General features: G+C 39.3%; 1 protein-coding gene and 1 long non-coding RNA gene across 2 annotated transcripts; one reads left to right on the top strand and one right to left on the bottom strand.

Moving 5' to 3' along the window:
- Positions 1 to 15,060: 15,060 nt before the first annotated feature.
- On the bottom strand, positions 15,061 to 17,354 carry LOC130736102 (MLP-like protein 43). Its single transcript, XM_057587950.1, has 4 exons — positions 17,336 to 17,354; positions 17,181 to 17,236; positions 16,211 to 16,328; positions 15,061 to 15,682 (listed from the first exon to the last, which is right to left on the bottom strand). Exons 1-4 carry the CDS (start codon positions 17,352 to 17,354, stop codon positions 15,411 to 15,413), a joined length of 465 nt encoding a protein of 154 aa, XP_057443933.1. The 3' UTR covers positions 15,061 to 15,410.
- Positions 17,355 to 18,227: 873 nt separating this feature from the next.
- On the top strand, positions 18,228 to 21,901 carry LOC130737656 (uncharacterized). Its single transcript, XR_009018842.1, has 4 exons — positions 18,228 to 18,625; positions 20,259 to 20,367; positions 21,008 to 21,088; positions 21,493 to 21,901. It is a non-coding gene; the product is annotated as an uncharacterized LOC130737656 (long non-coding RNA).
- The last annotated feature ends 888 nt before the right edge of the window (positions 21,902 to 22,789 follow it).

Raw genomic sequence — 22,789 nt, 5'->3', positions numbered from 1 at the left:
GCAATCTCTCTACTCTAGGGGCTATACTCACTCTCAATGTTCACGGGAAGAACATTTGGCGCCGTCTGTGGGGAGCGAAAAATTTTCTACTCCCAGATCACGTGGATTGGTTGCACGGTTGGAAGAAGCTTTGGTTACTGTTTAATTCTTTGATTTCTGGAGAATTCGTTGATTCCTTGTGTTCCTCAGATGATTTCTAATGGAGACCCGTCACCAACGACGTTGTGATTCACCAGAGCGGAGGCGCATCTTGCCTCTGTGCCGCGTTAGGGTGCAGGAACGAGTGGTGCGAGTGCGCCACGAGGAGGCTCAACGCGAGCAATGGCTCCGTCGCCTCCTCCATCTCTACCTCCTCCACCACCTTCTCCGACACCGCCGCTACCGATTCTACCATCTCCGCCTTCGTAGCCGGGATCTCCGGTGAATTCATCGGCTCCGTTGGTGAATAGGAGTCTATCGCCTCAACTGACGGTTACTCAGAGGGACTAGCGACGCATGATGCGAAGCGTCGATAACATCCGGCAGCGGAACGATTATCTTCAAGAACAGTTCGATTTTTTTCGGCACGAGCAGTAGGATGAAGGAGTTCGCGAGGGTGAAGCGGTTGCCGAATTTGAGCCTTTCTCAGTGGAGGTGAGGGAAGTCGCCATTCCAGTCAACATGAAGAATCTAGTCTTAGAGTCTTACAACGGGAGAACTGATCCAAAGGATCACCTTCTCTACTTCAATACAAAAATGGTGATCAGCGCGACATCGGACGTAGTCAAGTGCAGGATGTTCCCCTCGACGTTCAAGAGTATATTTATATGAACTCAATAAACCTCTCTTCGGCGATCTAGCCTTTATTCTAAAATGTTGATAACTCACACACCCTAGACTACCAATTCAATTACTAAGTCTGTTTTACGAGCACCTAGACCAGGGAATTGAAGATTAAATCCTAATAATGCTAGCCAACGCAACTAGGTTCTACTCTTGAATCAAGCAGTAGGGAACGACTAATCTAATCGAACCCTTATTTCCCTAATTCCTAATCAACTTCCGTTCTCATAGAAATTACCAAGTTCCTTGCGTGCACTCAAGAATAAACAATATAAATTGATTCAATTACGAAGATTGGAAAAGAGAATTCATATAAGTAACGATTCAATTCAAAACATCGTCCAAAACGGATTCACAACCCAAGTACTAAAAGAAGTTTAGCCTAGCATGACCATAATCAAGAGTTCAAGAGAAAGAAAATAGCACCTAAAATCTCCGGTAGAAACCTTGAATAAGCTCTCAAAACCCTAAGAAGTTTGTGCTCAATTCCAATCACCAAAAGCTAAAGAAATAATACTTCTACCAAAATATATATATCTACTATTTTTGGCAATATTCCCTTTTCCGTTTCAAAAATCCGTTGCTTGCTGCAACCTTTCACGTGGTCCCTCTTTTCTCACATTTTGGCTATCAATGCTGCCATTTCCAGTGCTCTGCGGGTGCATGGTCTTTCGGTAGGCCTCCGACTTGATTAAATCACGTGGCAAGGACAGAAACAACAACCGTGCGATCTGTGCGTATGCATGATAGCTGCGTGGATCCTCAGCGCAGGACCAACTCTCTTTTCCCGATTTTCTCTTTTCTTTTTATTCCGAGAATCCTAAATAAAATAAAATAAAAATAACAACATAAATCAAAATAAAATACTAGAAAGATAATAATAAAAAAATAAACAACCTAAATTCTAACTAAATCTATAATTTTAAAAGTACTAATTAATGATAGATAAAAACTACTAAAATCTAACAAATCAAAATAAAAACTCATAAAATCCTAAATTAATTAAAAATCCGAAAATTGTATAAAAATACCATTAAAACTAATTAAAACTCAAAAAATAAATTAAAAATAAAATAAAAGAACCACAAAAATACCCTTGTATCTCCGGGTCAACATTTTGTTAAGGGGATGGACCTTAATCGTGTGTTGATGGATTGGTTAGGAAGTTGATTCCGAACCGTGTTGGTTTAATCGGTTGACCTTCGGGTCGTGCAAGTACTATAGTGGCACGTGGTGCTGCCTTTATGAGTGTATGAATATATATATATGTAGGCAACGAGCTTACGAGTCGTTGACATGACTTATAGTAATCGGATATGAGAATGTGCTGCTTTTAATTCCTATTTACATGTTGTATATTGCTATGCTAAGTTATGCTATAGTATATTATATATTACTCTAAAAAGTTGAACCTTGCATGCCTTGTTTGTAATGTTTGTGCTATGAGTAGCTGTTGTGTTGCTGGGAGGAGGTGATTGCGCTGATCGATGTGAAGACTTCCTTAGAAGTGGGTAGATCATTCCGAGGGTCTTGAACTGATCAATAGAATAATAGAATAATTGGAAGAGTGGAGTTGGATGTAAGGCTAGGGCCTTGGGGTATAAAAGCTTACCGTCATTGATTAAAGCTTGTAGGAAAATTTGTATAAGTTTATATTTGGTTTTGGGGTTAGTTCCGGTGCATTGCTTTCTTGTGGTTCTCCGGTGCAGAGATCGAAGGGAGTATAACGGATCTATGGATTTATTGCATTTTGGATTCAGTTGTCGAACTAAAAATTGTTTTATTGTATTCTTATGTTATGGACATTCGTTGTTACCTCCGGGTACTTGCCTTGTCAAGGCTGGATGTGGGTTTTATGGGCAGGTGTATGCATGTCAGGCTTTGTAAATGTCTTGGAAAAGAAAGAAAGAAAAAAATTTACTTGCATTTGTGAATTTCTTGTGAAATCATTTCATATTTTCTTGAGCATGTTACTATTTGTACCCCCTAAAAGTCGGGGCGTTACAAGAAACATTTCAGTCCATAAATCATAAAGTATTGAGGATAAGATGTGACTCTAAGAGTATACTTTATGTTCTATTACATGAGAGATTTAGTGAAGGATTTGACTCTTAGGAAAATCTTCTCTCCATGTTGAAGCAGACGGTGATGATGATATTTTCTGAATTGTGAGCCAAAAAGCTTGCTTGCGATGTCTTCAGATCTTTCCCTTTATACTTCTGAATCTTCTGTGAGATGAAAGATAGTCGTTGGAGTGTATACTTCACATAGCTTCTATATGTTGGATCAAATAGTACTTTGTGTACTTGTGTCAGATGCATTAAATGCATAAGATTGTTTGATGAAGACCTTTTGCCGAAAAGATATAGTCTGTCAGCTAGTAGGTAGCGTTGGTATTTGCTTTTATCCGTTGGTGTGAAGATATGGCAAATTGATGGTGACACCATTATACTTTTACTTCATGCATTGTACCTTGTCAGATCATGTGATCTTGTCTTTTAAGACTTCTTCAAAAGCTATTATGAATTCTTTTCTAACTTGAGCGTGATGCACATTCTTCAGACACTGCAACTTCCTTTTCATGATATATGTCTTTCTTTTAGACGATCCTTCTACTTCAATCGTTTCTCCTTTCTACAAACGATCTTTCAGTTTCAATCATTCTTCTTTATTTTTTCCTTTGGTCGCTTGAAGTTAGACGATAGTCTTGAAAGTGTGTTGTCTGACTAAGATAGAACATAGTAGGCATAGATGATAAGCTTTATTACATTCCTTGTCAGAGATAAATAGGAAACTTAGATAGTGACGACGTTGTACTTGTTTCCTTGATCATAGTTCTTTATAGAGTATTACTGATTCTTTGCACTTGACTTTCTCCTCATGAATGCTAGAGATATTTTCAAATTTGAAGATGACACTCTTTCTCTAGACATTGCTTCCATTGGTAAGCTTTGAGATAGATGGTGAATATTTTCATTGATTGTAGTCTTTCTCTTGGGTAGACGATCTAGCATATTTGACTTTCTTTGCTTGTCCAGACTGTCTTGTAGCTTAGACCATTCTTCTTTTGTGTGGACTGTTGTAAGACCCAAGTTTTTAAGTTTATGCCAAGTGAATAAAATTCTTATTCGCGATTAGGGTTGATGTATCGTGAAGGGAAACCTGAACAAGAGTTTTTTACTAAATGAAATAAATTTATGAAGGAGAAAGTTCAGGAAAAGTCTAAGGATTGTATCAAAATCGATGAAAGGTATAGCACGATCGATATACGCTTAAACTTAGGGCAGAAACGCTAGTAAATAGCTAATTTACGCTTATAGAGACGATGGAAACTAACTCCAAAAATCTTCAGAGAAATGTTAGAACTTCTCTTAATCCATATATAACAATCGTTTCAAGGCGAAACTCTAGAATGTATGAACGTCCGATTCCAATCATCGGAAGTTTGCCGAAACTAAAACCCTGATAGTTCAAGAAACCTAAAATCAACGGTCGAGGAAGACTTTTTCTATTCGGAGCTTCAAATGAAGATTCCACACGCGTACACCCATTTCTCTTGATGTTTTCAATCTTTCTTCAGAAGGAAGTTTTCTCTTCCGACATCCACTGCAAAAAGTAACTTATCGGGTAAAATAGATTTACACCGACTTTGCATTATTTACCAAAAATCCAAGAAACCTCTTTTTAGTTTATGGAATTCTGTCGCCAAAACCTATCTTAGAATTCACGGAGAATGAAGCCGGAAAAATCGGAATCGCGAAACTTTCATTTTCCCGCGTTTTTCCATCCTCTATACTCCCTCCGGTCCTATTTATAAGCATGAAAGAGAAGAAAAATCTTGGTCCTTTTTATAAGAACCAAATGAAAGTTTGAGCTATATTAATTAATTTTTTCCAATGATACCCTTATTAATTCTAACTTGTAAAATGTGCCTCATTAATTATTCTCTCTCTTTTCTACTTTCTAACACTAATAACAAAGGGTAATTTTGGAAGTTCATTTTAATTTAAGACAAATTTAATGCATTTTATCTAGTTTAACTACATTTCTTAAACTGTGTGAATTTTTTTTTGTTGCTTATAAATAGGACCGGAGGGAGTATATAGCAAGAAAAATGAGAAAAATCACAAAACTTACCCATTTTCTTCCCAAGAGGCCGCGAGTTTGATAGGAGAGGGAGAAGAGTAGATTTTCGCCATTTCTTGCTTGATCGTTGATTCAACAGTTGCTACTTGAAGGTATCGAGGTATAGTCGCTAATCCTTACCTCTGATCGTCATTTCCGTAGCTTTTCACTATGTCTTTCTGTGCTCTTAGTTTTGAGGTTTTTGCAAAACTATCCAGATAGCTTCATCTTTCTATCTAAACATCTTCCCTACGTGCCCAAGAGCATGTTTAGCGAATAATATTACGCCGATTCTCGAAAAACTACCGTCGAGTTTCAATTCTGCTTCAAATACCCATTTTTGGACAAAGTTTCGTCCTTTGGGCTGAAAACTATCGCCTTAGCTTAGTGCTAGTAGGATTAGTCGTCATAAACGTCGTTGGTGACGTCCCCATCCAATTTGTTTTTCGAAATTCCAATTTTGAAATTCTGAGCTAAAAATATTGACCAAAATACCCCTGCGACAGTTTTCGATCCGATAATTTTTCCGAGTTTAGATTAACCTTAGTTACGACTAATAATAGCCTAGGAACCAAGTTTGATCGAAGAAAAATCGACACACACAATTACCATGTGTGGCCGTGAGCACCCTAGGAGGAGGGAGAAAATTCCTTTTTCGAAAACTTGTCCTTTCGCGCTAGTTTATCGTACCTCGGAGTATATGCCACTTCGTGTAACCTTAGTGAGTGTTGATTTCTGAGTTTCTGATAGATTTTGATGGAATTCTATGGTTTTTACTCTAAAGGTTCTTTTGAGGAATTTCCCGAAGAACAAGGAGCTGATTGTGAAGGAGCTTTTGAAGAGAACCCTGGAGAATCTACAGGTGAGGGCTTCTCACTGAACTATTAGTTAATGCTTAGGGTTGACGCATTCGACTTGATTTACTGTTTATGCACTTGTTTGTGTTTGATTGGGAAAAGTTTTCTGAGGCTTCGGCTGACAATGTAGATGATTCATCTACTGACTGTTTTTGAGATTGAATTACATGGTATGTGCTAAATGGTTAATCTAGGATGTGTGGTATTTGCTTATTATGCTAAGTGCTACGTGGTTATTCTAGGATGTGTTGATATATGTGACATGTTTGTTGACTGTGCTGCTTTAACTATGTCATTTCACATATATCTGTGGTACTGAGGAGTGAAAATAACGGGCAAGTCATGCCGAATTTTTATGAGAGTTTTGAGAAAGTTTGACGGGACGAACGGAGTTCGGGCCCTGTTCTTGTTTTAGTGGATCGAGACATTCTCTGGGAATTATTTGGGATTATGGGATCTTGAAAACTCATAAGATTTGCAATAAGACTAAATGGAATCTATTTTTGTAAGGAAAACGCATAAGACATTAAACAACCTCTAAATCTTCAAATAATGATAACAAACTCGAAGGAAAGCTTAGGATTCAAATCTTAGTTTTGGGGAATTGAGAAGTGTCGTCGGATCCAAGTGTTGAGAAAATTAATAAGTTCTGAGTATGTTGATACTCTTGTGCTCGAGAAACAGTTCTGTTGTTGGGCTATCTGAGAGATAAGCCGGGAAACAGGTAGTTTCCGAGTATGTTGATACTCTTTGCTCGTTGAGCAGTTTTGACCATCGGATGGAGATGAGTCGGGTGATTTGGAGATCATCATGAGATATTGTGTTTTCTTGTAAGGAATGGTCTTTTGTCGCAGAATCGACTTTACCTTAGGGTAAGCTTTTAGAGACATTAATTTAGCTAGAACATGTGGCGACGTGTCGAGTGAGGTCGGAGACGTTGTTTGGCTAATCACTTTGCATTCATGCACACATTAATGAGGTATTAACACGGGACGTACTCCGGACCTCGGTGGATTCCAAAATGGTCATAAGACCCGGATTTCCGCGTAAGAGCGCTATTAGGCGACTCTTAGTAGCAGACCGAAATGGCAGACCTTCGGGTTTTATGCTGATCTGACTACCGTTGTTGTTGGAGTAAGAGGCACGCGGGCCGAAATGGTCCCACCGTGGCTGGTGCTAGGGCTGATCCGTTGATGTCCATCCTTTCTGGAATGCATTTGGTTAACTGGGTTAACCGGCATCTGCATTTCATGCAACATGCATACTGACTTAGTTGCTGAGTGTGTTTGATACTTGTTAATTCTATTTGATGCATGCTATTTGCTATTACTGCCGCTATGTTCATTGTGGAATATACAACCCTAGGATGTTATCCTTAACTTATAAGCCTAAGTGGCTATCTCTTATTTGTACCTATTGGGATTATTATTTACATAATTCTTTGGAGTTGACCCTCGCGTCTTCTGTGTGTGTTTTGGCGGACTACGCCCATTGTCAGATGTCTTTAGCGGATTGGTTCACAATGGTCCACCCTTCGGGGGGACTAGATATGAGATGATAGATCAGGATGACCCCAGCGCGTGGGTGGTCAACCCCGCTAGCCATCGCGCGACGTACTCGGGGAGGATCATGGAGGATCGTGTAGACAGCGGAGGACACTTGATGGAAGGAGTGCTGAGGAGGTGCACTGTCAGTTTCAACTTACCGCCCGGCGTGCACTGCGGTCCAGGAGTAGGAGCACCACCGCCACCGTCATCTTCTGATGATGAGGACCCCTCAGAGGAGGAGCCTGTGGGAGTGACTTCTTCAGAGTCCAGCTCACCCGCGATTGCTATTATTGACGATCATGGTTCGGGCCCTAAGCCCGTGAGGTCAGCACCGGAGCGCATCGCGGTTGCGAGAGGAGGACGGATAGTGTTCGTAGACTTGGTCGTTCTGGATTTAGATTCGGACGACGATCATGCTAGCACATAGTTTTGAGTGCTGGTGTGAGCTCCTCGAGATAGGATTAGTGTAGAAGTAGAGTCTTAGCTCTGACCGTCATTTGTTTCTTTGGGGACAGGGTAGTTTCCCGCCTATAGCTTTTTGTGTGGTTCCTCTAGGGGGATCACAGAGAGTTGGTTGGGCTAGGAGGTCTTGTTTTAGGCCGTTTGGGCTAACTTCTTCTCATTTTGAAGGTTTGTGTTGCGGACACTTAACCTTTCCATTTGGTTTGTACATATTGCCTACGGGCGTTACTTTCTTACTTCCTGTCACTGGAGGTTTACTCGTGACGTGGTTTGCTACTTACAGCGGGGGCTGTAATTATTATTGTATATTAGTTCTGTTATCTTTCGTTTTAGAGTTTTATTTCTTTCAGTCTTGCTTATATTATCGGAAAAAAAATATCACGTTTTTCCGCATTAATTTCTTTTTGGTTACTAAAGTGACGCCACCGGAAATCGGGGTGTTACAACTGTCTTCTGGCATTGTCTTGCACTTAATCACTAGACAGTAAGAGATGTGAGTCATAAGTATCATTTCCTGAGATATAATTCACATCAAATTTTTAACCATTTCACTTATACTCTTGAAAATTGTTATCATTCAAAATATGATAAACGATGTATCTAGCGTTGGGACTTAACATGAAGTACGTGATTTTAAATTGTAGCTTGCAATCATAAACATTAGCCACAACAATTTTCCAAGTTCAGAACTTTGATCTCACCGTTCTCGGTTTGAGTCTTGTTGCTAGCAATTCCAGTCTGGTGAGATTTTCTCGATCCCAATCACTATCCTTGACCGCTCCCCTCTGCTCCAATTTCATCTCGCCGCACGGTCCTATCCTCCCTCTGCCTCCGCCTCTTTTTCTCTGCGGTGCCACTGCCACCGTGCAAGTGCTTGAGAGAGAGAGAGGGAGAGAAAGATAATGAGAGACGTAATCAAGAAGTAACAAAAGATGACTTTTTTTTTGCCCAGACTACCTCTTTTTCTTTGCCCAAAAAGGCCCCTGCGGCCCAAATCAATTTTGTTTTGCCACATACCTTGGGAAAGTGCCTAGGCTAGCCGGACCTTGGATCCTCCCATGCTTATGGTGATATTCATGCATCATATCATGTGCATGAATCCTTGTGCAGTTGACAAGGTACCTTTGTCGGGTTGAAAAAGTGAGCCGGAAAGTCAGTGGATCCCAATTTGGACCACTGAGGCCAAGCCTATTCCTTTGGGTTAAGTTGACAAATCGAAGGGTACCAAAGAAAGGTAAGCAAGTTTTTTGGATTTAACAAGGTGGGACACTGAGATGGTTACTCAAGGTTTTCCCATCGCGAGCCTAGTCATTCCTCATGCCCCCTGATGATTATCATGGTCGGTAAAGAGGGTTCGGTGTTTACTGGACATCTTTCCTCGACAGCTTTTCGATGCGAGTGATTAATGTTCGATGTTTGATGCTTACCGAACATCCCCGCAGGGCTCACATGTATAGAATTTTGGAGAAGCAGATATGACTGTGAATAAGTGATACGTTCATGCATAACATATGATGATGCTTGTGTGTGTGTGAAGCTCATATTTATGTTGTACTATTACCAGAAATGATTGTTTTGAATGCTTCCCTCTGTTGTATGTTGTTTTCTTTTTTGCTCTGTTCTTAAGAGAAAATGGTGAAGACATGAAGATGGGGTGCTGAGGGTCATGAATAAGACAAGGAACAAGCTGAATGATGACCAGCGCGCGAGAGCAACTAACATGATGTACATATACGTGTTAGTAGAAGCAATATTGTAGCTGACTGCTAGTAGCTTGTATCATAAATAAGGGTTGTAAATTTTCTATCAGTTCATTGTGGCTGACTTGTGGGATCTGGTATATTCTTTTTCATTTGAAGTGCATGTTAATTAAGATGTATGTTATGACTGGTACTTACTACTTATGTGAAATATAAGTATGTGGTGTTTGGGAGAATATGAGCATGCTATGTTGATTGAGAAATTTTTAGGTTGTGGGTTTGCTACCTAAGGAATTACTTAGTTTATTGAGATGTGTGTGTGGGAAGGGAATGAGTAAGGTCACCACCCAAATAATACCAAACAACCAAATTTGCAGCGATATATATTTTTTTTTTTGAAAATGAAATGTATATTATTAATAGAAGCGCTTGAGCCAATAGCAAATCAAGCCAGAACCAAGAACAATCTGAACTGAACTCGAACGACCTATGAACAAGTTGGCCGAACAAAATAAACCCACCACCATCCCACAAAATGGCATAAACGAAATCCCAAGATAGAGCCTCATTAAAACCTTGCTAGGCAAAACCCAATGGGAAAAAAGCCTAGCAAGGAAAAAGAGTACTACAACCTTGAGATAGCCATTCTGTACCTGAGTTCAATGATATTACATCCTTTAGCTGAATGCATTAAAACAAATACTCAAGAACTAAGGCGTCCACTAGAAGCCGAAGCACGAACAGGTTCATCCCCAAGTATCCATTACGACCTCAACCTTATTAATCAACAAAACTAGCAACAACATGTGTAAAAGACCTTCCATTTTCGCACCAGCAGCAACAAGCAACAACAGTTTTAATTTGACAGCAACATCATTTGTTTTATAACAGCAGCAACAACATATTTCAGCAGCAACAGCAACAGCAGTTTTAATTTGACAGCAACAACATTTGTTTTATAACAGCAGCAACAACATATTTCAGCAGCAACAGCAACAGCAGTTTTAATTTGACAGCAACAGCATCTGGTTTATGACAGCAACAACAGCATATTTCTTTTGACAGCAACAGCAAGCATCTGTCTCAGCAGCATAAAAACTCCACAACAGTACCAGCAGCAGCTATACACATCAACAATCACCCCTCAGCTATGCCTCAAGCATAAAAGGACACAACAACAACATCACTTTCCGTAACAGCAACAACAAAAAGTCCACAGCACCAGCAGTTCAACAGCAGTAAAAATCATCTCAGCAGCAACATCACTTTTTTGTAACAGCGACATCAATAGGTCCACAACATCATTTTCGTTATTTCAGCAACAACAGGAGCCAAAAATAGCAACATCATCTGTTTGTCTTCTAGCAGCAGCAGCAACACAAGTGATTCTACGAATTACTCAGCACCTATGCATCAAGGTTCCACATTCCCTTGACAAACTGACACTGCATAAATTGAGAATAAAACAAGAAAGATTTGCTGCATAAGTCTCTCAATGTTAGGGACAATATACACATAATTCCTCTTGCCTATCACACCCCGACTTAGCCAAATAATCAGCTTGGACATTTGCCTCCCTATAGATATGATTAACCTCTCGACAACCAACCTCACGACGTAGCATATCAACCGAATGTAAGTCTGGTAGTAAATTCCAAGGCCTGCAAGAAAGCTTATTCACCCACCCCACCGCAAGAGACGAATCGCTTTCTACCATCACCCCACACAAGCCAAACTCATTACAGAATTCTAAGGCCCTTCTTATTTATTGCCTTGATCTCAGGCTCATGGGCGAACAAGGTCCCCACACCCTTGGAGAAGTAACCAAGTATGCACATATCCTATAGCAAGTATATCAAACAACTACTTGAATAATAGCCTCCTCCAAATTTCACACCAGCACCTTGGCTTTATAATTGTGCAACAACACCATGAATAATAGCCTTCTCCAAATTACACACCAACACCTTGTCAGCGACTTGTCTTTGAAATTTTGCAGCAGCACCATCTTCATTTGTATGAACCAGAAGCACACAGGTTCAGCAGCATAAAAAATCACCTCAACAAGACAGCAAGCTTAACCGCAACAACAACCTCATAGAAGTACACAACAGTAACAGCACTATGCGTATTTCAGCAACATCAGGAGCCAAAAACATCCACGCACCAGCAGCAGCAAAAATGATTCTAAGAAATACTCAGCATCATTGCAGCAAAATTCCACATTCCCTTGACCAATTGACCCTGAGTCATGGGGTAGCTTCACCTGCAAACAAAAGAAAAATAAGACCAGTCATAACAAACACCCCCTTTCATACGTCTAAACCCCCCTGAACAACCAAACCGGCGCCACACACAAGCATCCTTGCTTAACCAACTCCTCCACCTCCGCATTCCCTATCTCAAAAGCACCTCATCAGACACCATCCAACGATGAGCCAAGACCCCGACATGTCAATTGAGATGAGGGTGGTTCTCGTGGATTTGAGCTTCCAAACCTCTCAGCATCAATGCTTCAGAACTGCGTGGTTTAAGGCCTAACTGTTTACCCATCAACCAAACTCTTTGCGCACGTGTCGACACACCGTCCTCTCCCGTCACGGGCTCCAAATAATCCGCATGCAAGGCTTTTGGTTTGTTTTTGCTCCCTTTTGGACGTCCCCGCTGCGAGCTCTTTTTGGAGGAGGTTGTATTTGGGGACTCCTGAATCGCGGGAAGCGTCGGAGTACTAGGATCAACGCGCACAGTAGGAGTTTGAGGCTTTTGAGGCGTCTGAGAAGCCTGAAGATCACGCTCCAGGGGAAGGAGGGAAGCACAAGTATCGGTTTGCCTTATGATTTGATGAGGGGAAGTGCGAATGAAGACTTCACGTTGTACGTGCTTTGTTTCCTGTAAGACTGAAGTTGTCAGAGTTGCAGAAGTTGTTGCAAACCTCAATAAGTCGTTTTGGCTGTGAAAGCAGAGAGGCAAACATGGCCTTTGCTCTTGTTGCTGAATTAAGATCTGTGGGTCCCAATAAGTGGAATAAAGAGGCCATGAACAATTATGCACCAAATCCTGAGAATTAAAAGAATAACCTGTAACAGAAAATTTCTTATCAATATTAGTAACAGGATTTTGAATATCATTAAAACAGATTTGAATTTCCTTTGCCAAGATTCCTTCTGAACTTATATTTTTCCACCACCCCTTTATCTCCTCATGCGTGTAACCTGACTCCTTTAGAGTCTGTAACTGCTCCTTCAACTCCTCTCCTGAATTGATGGCTGCCTTAATGACGTTCGATTTTGAATTTTTGAAAACCACTCCTAACTGCCCCAAATCCGCTGAGAACGCCTGAGCCGCCGCTGCCTCCGGTTTGCTGGCCTGACAGCCGCTCACAACAGGTAAATTTACTCCCTCATCCGCCATGGTAAAGTGCGCATCATCCAGAACTTGTAACCCTTCCAGTTTATCATTCCTATAGGCTTCATCCTCTTCCTCCGAAACGACCTCCTCGGCAGATTCATACTCCTTAGCAAAAGAAGTTCCTTGGAACATAGCTTCATCAACATTAATGTCTTCCTCATTCTCAAAATCATCCTCTGACTGAATATCATCCTCCGAGTTATAAATCTTCACCGGCGTAGATGGCATGTCTTCCATCTTACCATAGTCATAAGCAGAATCTTCTTTCTCTAACAAAATAATACAAGAGATTCCATTCACATCAACTGCCATAGTAAAACGCTGAGAAAGCGGATGATGCATACGAATAAGGATGCGTGCAAAGTCTGCCCGGTGACGCAACTTGGTTGCTGAGTCCAAACTCACAAAACTCCCCAATCTATTACCAACGGCAGTGAAGAACGATTCCGTCCAAACTCCCATCGGGACTTGCCACAGACGGATCCATACCAGTTGAGCTACGCCATAGGTAAGCATGGTACATGGTCTAACCTCGGACAACTTCAACTCTAGAAAACACTTACACTCCAAGAGAGTATCCTCCATCTCTTCCTTATTCTCAAACTCTAGAACCACCCCATCTGCTCCGAGCGGTATGAATCAAAAATTATACAATCCAATTTGGGAGAACTCGTCCTGTAGAACTTGGACAGGCTTCGGTTCAAGCATGCGAGCTCTTGCACAACGTTGATACCACACCTCATCCAAATCAAAGTCAGAAAGGCGTAACTGACATGCTTCTGTACCTTTTGCAGACTCCTGAGGCTGAGCTGTTTCGTTATTTTGCATCTCATGCTCTTTGGCAGAAGATTGTTGTTGTTGCTGAGCCTTTGGTCGCCACATTTTGCCAGTAGCTCGCACTTGTTGTTGTTCAGATGATTTTGCTGTATTCACACCAAAAGCTTTCTGAGGTTTTGCTCTTTTCACGACCAGAGAGTTGCCATCTAAACGCATCCCATTGAACAAATGAATTGCCCTCCGCGCCTCGGCATTGGTATGAAAACGGACAAATCCGCAACGGAACCGCCGCTGAAATTTCTTCTTGAACTGGACGAAAACATCACAGACCCGTCCTGCCTTCCCAAAGATAGATTTTAATTTCATTAAGGTGATCCGATCGCCCAAGCCATCGACGTACACCGAGAAACACTTCCCCTCAGCCTTAGAGGTTTGTTGATGCCTATCACGAAACCTTTGCTGGCGTTGCTGTTGTGCGGAGCCATGGTTGCGTGGACTGTAATAGGACAGCTGCTGCCGTTGGCGAGGAAAGCCTCCCCCTGGCCGCGAATAGAAGGGTGTGCGCCGCTCCTCAGATCCCATTCGCTGCCACTGAAACCCATCGCCACCATAGCACGGCGAGACTGAAGGCTGAGACCGCCATGATTGAGCCCCCCCTACCTGGCCATGAATTCCGCTGCCATTGCTTGTCATCGCGTTCATACCTGGAACTCGTCGCCTCCCATCGCCGGTGCCGGAACCACCGTGGCTGAGGTTCCCAACGGGCTCTCTCTACCCTCTCTCATCTATTCTGTTTCCTCCTGATTAGTTTGCAGCGATATATTATTGGTTCAGTCCTTGGATCGGATAACCAAACTTGAAGGAAATTAATATAATTAAGGTTTAAATATGTTCGGGGTCCTTGAACTACAGCGAGAAATTGGTTTTCGTCCCTAAACTAAATTTTCGTTGCTTTCCATCCTTTAACTTGTAAAACTGTTTGACTTTCATCCTTTTATCGGTTTCCTTGCTTACTTGGCATGCCAACTTGCAGGTAAAGTGATGACATGTCAGTTTTTAGATTTTTCGTTTATTTCTTTCCCACGTAACATTTTGAATAACCTCTTTTTTATATTTTCCCCTTTCTCTTTCCCGTTTCTCCCCTTTCTTCGGAGTTTCTAATGGGTCATCTCCACCGTGTCGTTCACATCACGCTTCAGGGTTTGTTATGGGAAGTCGAAGAAGCAGCACAGGAGAGCAACCCTGCAGGGCAGAGCGTAGCTGAGGTGAAAAACAAGGAGGAAGAAGGAGAATATTTGAGTTTTTGCATGCCAAGTAAGTAGAGAAACCGGTAAAGGGATAAAAGTGAAACAGTTTTACAAGTTAAACGATGAAAAACAACGAAAATTTAGTTTAGGGACGAAAACCAATTTCGTGCTATAGTTCGGGGACCTCGAACATATTTAAGCCTATAATTAACAATATCAAACGTGAATACATGCATTTTATTCCAAGTGAGAACCTTAAAGATATAATTTAACACACAATACAACAATACAAGGACATGCATCTCCAAGTTCACAAGAGAAGGAACAAGAGAAGAAAGCTTAAACATATAAGCATCCTCATTATTCATATCAAACTTAATTAATTAATGAGGCACTGGTGATCATATAGGAAATTAATAACGCCAGTTCCATTTATTTTATTATTTTCTTTCAAGGCTTTTGGTGCTATGCCTTAAGAATATGATCATCTGTATCTTTAGAAAGCTTGGTTAGGTAGCCCAAGTAGCCATAAGGAGGTTCAACATTCTCGTTAACCTTCTCATATTCAATACTCCATTTAGCAATTGCACCCCCATCGTCCTTATCAATTACTTGCAGGTTGATCTTTAAAATTTTGTAGTGCTGTTCCACATCCCCTTCGAAGAGATTGAATGTCATTGATTTTTTCTCTTCATCAAGGACTTCAATGTTCTCCTTACATGTGGTTACCTTCCCATCTGTATTTTCAAGTAAATAACTGAAACTCAATAACAAATAGCCTATGCATGAAAAGTAGAAAACAAAAGCAATAACAAGTTTTACCATGGGTGTTGAGGTACCCCTAATACCTGCTCAATACAATTTTGCTTACAAAAAAAAAAGCAATAACAACAAAAATTGATAATCAATAAAACCAACATTATTTTTTGAACGAAAAATCTATATATTATTAAAATAATATTTTACGTTTATGAATTAATAAATTATAAATTTATAAAAATAAAAATATTGAAATAATTTATTTTGAATTAGGGTACTGAAAAAGAATAAAAAATTGTTATCTTATTCTGTCATATAAGTTGTAAGCCTTATCTCAAAATAAAATTTACACATGATGATATGATAGGATAAAGAACCGGATTGCATTATCATATTTAAATCGCGCAACAAACAGCTGATTATAACAGGATATATATCATCATATTATGTCTTCTGATCACTAAAAAAGGCCTTATGTAAATACATTGACATTAAATATTACTTACCTATGACGTAGGTCCAATGCTTAACAGAATCAGACTCGTGCCAATCTTCACCATGATGCAGCTTGCCTTCATGAATTGCATCGGTGATGTTTTGAACATCATGAAGTTTATTATTGTACTTTATTATTTATATTCATCATTATAAACTCTCAAGTTAGGGGCGAGGCTTCGTGCTCTAGCTCCGGCCTGACCCTGTTTAGCTTTTGTTTCGTTTTGGTCCTCGATCCCTGTAATAATTTTTTTTATTATAATCTCAATTATTGTACTTTATTTACCCTAAATGCATGTCCAATTGTTTTTTTTAGAGAGAATTGCTACTAATCCTTTCGCTCTTCTTTATTAACTGTGCATTTATAGGAAAAAATTAATTGTTATCTATCTATTCACTTGGAAATTCAATAGAACATTAGTTAAAATAAAACCAAATAATGTCTTGTGAGAATAATAAAATGAAAAGAGATACATAAAAACTTAAAAGGTAAAATCCAAAAATAAAATATTAAAAGCATTAGTTACAATTCATAATATATGTGTTTCTTCTCTTCACAGTTAAAAAAATACGCTTTTTGTTCTTTTGAAGTATTAAAGAATAAAAAAAGTATTTTTTTAATTTTTTCCTTTTAGAAGTGGGAGGCCTTTAATATACACAAGTAAGAACTTGTGTAGAGTTGCACAAGCCACTTTTTACCTATTATAGCAGGTTTCCAGATTTAAAAAAAAAATTCAAAAACATATTTATTAGTGTATCAGTGAATTAGTTAATTAGGGATTTAGGTTAATCTCATCACCATCTTCAACCTTTTTCATCATATATCTTCATCATCTAACATCAAAAAATCCAGGAAACTAAATTTATTCACATCAACTTTATCATTCTTTCATCATCTTTATTCTCCAAAAATAACACATTATTAATTATCATCCACATTATTCCAGATTCAACAACACATTACAATGAATAAAAAAATACAAGAACAGAGGAGGATGGGAAGAACCCAAGTTCACCGTTCACGTACAACTTTTTACCTATTATAGCAGGTTTCCAGATTTTAAAAAAAAATCAAAAACAAATTTATTAGTGTATCAGTGAATTAGTTAATTAGGGATTTAGGTTAATCTCATCACCATCTTCAACCTTCTTCATCATATATCTTCATCATCTAACATCAAAAAATTCAGGAAACTAAATTTATTCACATCAACTTTATCATTCTTTCATCATCTTTATTCTCCAAAAATAACACATTATTAATTATCATCCACATTATTCCAGATTCAACAACACATTACAATGAATAAAAAAATACAAGAACAGAGGAGGATGGGAAGAACCCAAGTTCACCGTTCACGTACAACTTTTTACCTATTATAGCAGGTTTCCAGATTTTAAAAAAAAATCAAAAACAAATTTATTAGTGTATCAGTGAATTAGTTAATTAGGGATTTAGGTTAATCTCATCACCATCTTCAACCTTCTTCATCATATATCTTCATCATCTAACATCAAAAAATTCAGGAAACTAAATTTATTCACATCAACTTTATCATTCTTTCATCATCTTTATTCTCCAAAAATAACACATTATTAATTATCATCCACATTATTCCAGATTCAACAACACATTACAATGAATAAAAAAATACAAGAACAGAGGAGGATGGGAAGAACCCAAGTTCACCGTTCACGTACAACTTGGAACACTACTAAAAAAATGTGATTTACCGACGGATTTTAGCGAGGGACAAAAATCCGTCGCTAATAGCGACGGAATTACCGACGGATCCGCGGTTTAAAAATAAACATCCTGCTTTTAAATTTAGCGACGGATTAGAAGCCTCGCTGTTATTCCGTCGCTAATGTTATTTTAATATTTTATATTGCGAATTAGCGACGGATCTATACCGTCGCTGATGATCTCCCGTCGCTAAATCCCTCGGTAAATTTTGTAAGACGTTAGCGACGGAAAGCTAACATAAATTCCGTCGCTAAATATATTGTTTTTAAAAATGAAAAATTGTTCTCCCAGGGTCTTGTCTCCAAAAGGGGAAGGCTTTAGCCATTTGAACTAAATGACATATTTTACTATATGTTTTGAAATATATATATATTTAACTATACATAAACTACTAGGTTAAAAGATTTCCAAACACTTAAGCAGTCCATTCACTCATGCTCGCTAACACACTCATCTCACCTCACATGGCCGCCGCCCCTTGTTTCCCTTCGCGTTGTAATCTCACCTGACTCCTCCCTTTTCTACTTCTCCTTCTCCACCGCTCGTCGCCTGCAAACCACCACAAGGGGCAAACTTTCGAATTTCCCAGCTGAAATTCTCTTGTTTCGCTATTTGGGTCATCGTCAAGCTATGCGTGGAGCTGAATCTGAAGGTGGTGGTGGTTGTGCCGTCAGAGGCGGTAACATCTATTCAGAGGAATCGTTGTAATCTTTGCTTGGGTTTCTGTTCCACAGACACTGTTACAAGATTTTGTTGATTTGTACTCCTCTTTGGGCTGGAATTCTCTTGTTTCTTTCTCTTTCTTCAAAACCTTGTTTCTTTGTTGAGCTTTCAAGGTCTTCATTTGATGTAGTTATTTGTTACTTGCTTTGATTGCCAAACTGATGGAATTAATGGGTGGAAGGAAAGGAAATGAAAGGTGGAAGGGGGGCGGGGGTAAGAGTAAGAAAATGCAATCATGCTCTAGTTGAAGCAAAGGTGTTAAGGTGTACATTTTTTCTAAGGAATATGGATATGGAAGCCCAAAAAACTTATCCTTTTGCTGGCTTTATATGCTTTTTTCAATTGGACTTCTTTATAAAATGTTTTTCGATTTTGTCATTTTGAAGGACATGGGGCGCTTCAATTCATCAGTGTCTTACCCATCATGTGGCAGGGGTGCCTCAGTTTTTGGAAATTTTGTCTCCTCTTTATGTAAAGAGGTTCCCAATCATGTTAAGTAAAGTCTAGCTTTTTCCCTTTTTCATGGGTACAGTGATAGATTGAAATACCCTACTATTTTACTTTGTATTTAGCAGATAAATTTACATTTTGTGTGTATGGGGATGTAAACTAACAAAGAAAAGAAACTGATGCAACAAGATAAAATTGGTGGGTTTGGTATTAAATGAGTAAGAAATATTGTAAATAGCAAAGATTTTTTGCTCGGATTGAACTGGAAAAGTTAGGCTGTTGCATAGTATTTTCATTCAAAGTATAATAATGTATGTTTTGGTTACTAGGACATGTGTATAGTTCTTTGAATTATCATTAAGAATTATTACATTTTGGATGAAATTTTGGGGTTTATTTTTCGTTTTCCTATGAGCAGTAGACACTGATGCTCATACATTTGATAAAAAGAAAATGGTTGATTCACATGGCCTTGAGCTTGTGAGAGGACAGCTTTTGTGAATTGCATGCCATGTTTGCCTAACCATGTCGAATATAGCAGAAACAGAAGTTTGGCTTGGATGATGCTTTTCATGTGAGAGTAGCATAATGCTATTTATTGTCTAACGTTTAACCATATATTGGCACCTTTTCAAGAATTAGGTTTTCACCATCTATTAGGTGCTTGTCTTCAATTTGTGAAGAAGAGAGATAATGCTCATGGAGTTAATAGATAGTTTGTGGAAACTATATGCTAGGTAGCCTGCTTTGTCATCTTGAAGTAGAGGGGGGGCCATCACAAGTATAGAAGAAATAAGTTAGGGTATCTAGCTGACAGAGACATTGTAAAATTAAGACTTTTGCACAGTTAGCTTTGCTGCCTTGGTCTGTTTCGTGGGGAGAATATTTTTTTAAGACTTGCTTTCTTCTTTGCTGGGCCTGTCTTTATGCGGAGTGTTGGAGACTATCTATTAGAATCCTACTCTATTGTGCTTCATTAGTATTTTTGTACAAGGGTTGGGGCACCCCTAATGCCCCTTTATTTATACTTTCATTTAGCAACTCTGTTCTCTTGGTGCTGAATTCTTTCTTTATTTCAGTTACCCTTGCATAATTAATTTTTGATGACATGAAGGCTTACCAGTTAGTTCTACTTGTAGATCCAGCTGTTGCCAGAACCAGAACACCAAACCAAGAGGAACCAACAAGATGAGAACCCTTGAATGTCATTAATAAAACATCGGAACCAGAACAGCTTTTAATATCAAGGTTTTTTTACTCAATCTGTCACTAACTGTCTTCTTCTCAATTCAGTATGGTGAAAACTGTGATGAGGTTATTATGATAATATGTTTTAATATATAGCTGAATAGAGCCTTCAAAATTTTTGGAAAAAGATTTCCTTCATGAATTTTGAGGTCGAATTCGCATGAGGAGTGTGTGATTTATGATTATTATATAGATGGTAGAAAAAATGTTTTGTTTTATTTTACACGTTGTGAAACTTTTGCTGCTGCATGTCTCTAAATCGTGGTGCAAAATGAGGTTGATTGTGTGCTTTTAATGATGGATGTTTTGTTGTACTTTCTGTAATAAGTTACTGATCCAATTAATGAACTCTTCTTGCCTTAGCCCTTGAACATGTTGAAATTTATACTACTGTTTGGAATTCAGTATTTAAACAAGTGCTGCATCTTGAAAGTCTCTTAGGTATGGTTTTTAGAGTTATTATTTAATAGGGTTTGTCATTCCCCCAACTTACCTTTTCTTACAGCGAGTTCACTCCCACCGCGGCCTATGCATTAGGTTTCCCGCTATTTTCCTTTCTCCTCCCCACTTCTCTCCCATTTCTCCTAGCTTGTCTTTTTCTCTCCCTTGCTAACCCTCTTTCTTTCTCTGTCTCCAAAAGGATCTTCATACACTATCAAAGGGAAGGCATTGGAGGAAGAAGATAACCTAACACCCTTGCGCAGCTTGCGATTCATACAAGGTAGGATGGAGTCCTAAACTTGCTGCAATTTACATTTGGGGAAAAAAATACATGGTGTTATATCTCTGTGTGGCCTTCATGTTTGCTGCGATTTAAAGTTGCCTTTTTTTTATGAGATAAATGGATTGGGTTGCTGAATAGAGCCTTCCAAAAATTTGGAAAAAATATCTCTTTGATGAATTTTCTTGGTGGAATTAGCATGAGTAGTGTGTGTGATTTATGAAGATTATTTGTATCAAATTCAGAGTTGAGCTTATTTGTATCAGATTCCTTTCCCTTTCGGTTACTTTTATTTTTGAGCTCACCTTAAGAGATGGTTTTTGCAGTTGTACAAAAATGCTTACTAATCACTGTTTCTTTCGTGATTCATTGAATTTGATGTTGATTTGCTTCCCTATGTACAGGTTTGAGTTGGAACTTGCGGTTTCATCTCCTCTATAAGCCTCGACTTCTCATGATAGAGGGAGCAATCTGCTTTGTGTTTCCCTTCTGTGGATGTGAAGCTGCTTGAATAAAGAGGTACATCCCTATCTGTCTAAGTTTGAAGCTACTGAATGAAGGGTTTGACACATGTGCTTGTGGGTAAAATCGTTGTTGAGACTTATCTTTATGGGTTCTCACTATTTTCAGCAACAATCTTTACTGAACTGCTACCATATGTTGCTTTAAAACCTTGCTTGCATGAGTTAAATATGAGGATTCAAGCTTTTAAAGTTTATTTTAGCTTGAAATCCTTGTTATGTTTTAGTACCCTTTCCTTGTTTTGTCAATTTACTTGCATATTGATGAATGCTTTGATTTAAGCTTGACTATGCTTTTAAATTGGGGATTCATTTATTGAACTACTACTTATTGGTTGTGTATTGTGTGTGTGTTAGAAACATGGATGTGCCTGAAAATAGGAAATCAATGGATAATAGATTAGATTCCTTATAGGAATTCATGTATTAGCGAGGGAAAGGAAATAAAAGTGTCAGGCGATTAGCGACGGAAAATTCCGTCGAAAACAGCGACGGACTGCTATGTTCCGTCTTAAATAGCGACGGATAGTTATGTTCCGTCGTAAATAGCGACAGAATATCCCATCGGAAATAGCGACGGATTCATGGGATAATCCTGTAAACGATTTAGCGACGGAAATATATAAGTTAGCGACGACTAGTTTCCGTCGCTATTAGCGACAGATTTAATTTTCCGTCGTTAATTTTTTAGCGAGGCCACTTTGCACGGCGGATGGCATTCCATCGGTAAATGTTTTGCGACGGATTTTTGCTTATTTAGCGACGGATTTTGTCCGTCGCTAAATAGCTTTTTTTTAGTAGTGGAAAAAAAAAGGCTTAATTGCAACTTTGGTCCCCGACGTTTACCAATACCACGATTTTGGTCCCCCACCTAATTTAATTACATGGATGGTCCCCGACGTTGTAGGCCGTGTGCAACGTTAGTCCTACCGTTTATTTCTTAATGGAGGAGGCTTACATGGACGTCTAGTTGGAGAGAAAAAGGAGGTATGAGGAGAGAGGGAAGCACGTGAGTATTCAACCTCGCGACCTGTCCAGCGGCGGCGGACAACACATCCTTGGCGTCGTTCGCTTCAGACAACGACGTCGTCGTGCGCGAGGACACCCGGGTCGACCCATGTGGGCTTCCGTCGCTCCAACCAGACCAGCTTCCGATCTCGCTCAATGTAGACTGAGGTGA

Source organism: Lotus japonicus, chromosome 2 (genome assembly GCF_012489685.1).
Source record: "Lotus japonicus ecotype B-129 chromosome 2, LjGifu_v1.2".
Lineage (NCBI taxonomy): Eukaryota > Viridiplantae > Streptophyta > Magnoliopsida > Fabales > Fabaceae > Lotus > Lotus japonicus.
The sequence above is the reverse complement of the archived record's forward strand: the minus strand, read 5'-3'. Positions and strand labels throughout refer to the sequence as shown.

Coding starts and splice junctions, on each gene's coding strand:
- LOC130736102 (XM_057587950.1), bottom strand. Junction 16,329..17,180: donor TCCCATCCTCCTCTGTTCTT/GTATTTTTTTAT, acceptor TAAATAATAAAG/TACAATAATAAACTTCATGA. Junction 15,683..16,210: donor GCATTGGACCTACGTCATAG/GTAAGTAATATT, acceptor TTGAAAATACAG/ATGGGAAGGTAACCACATGT.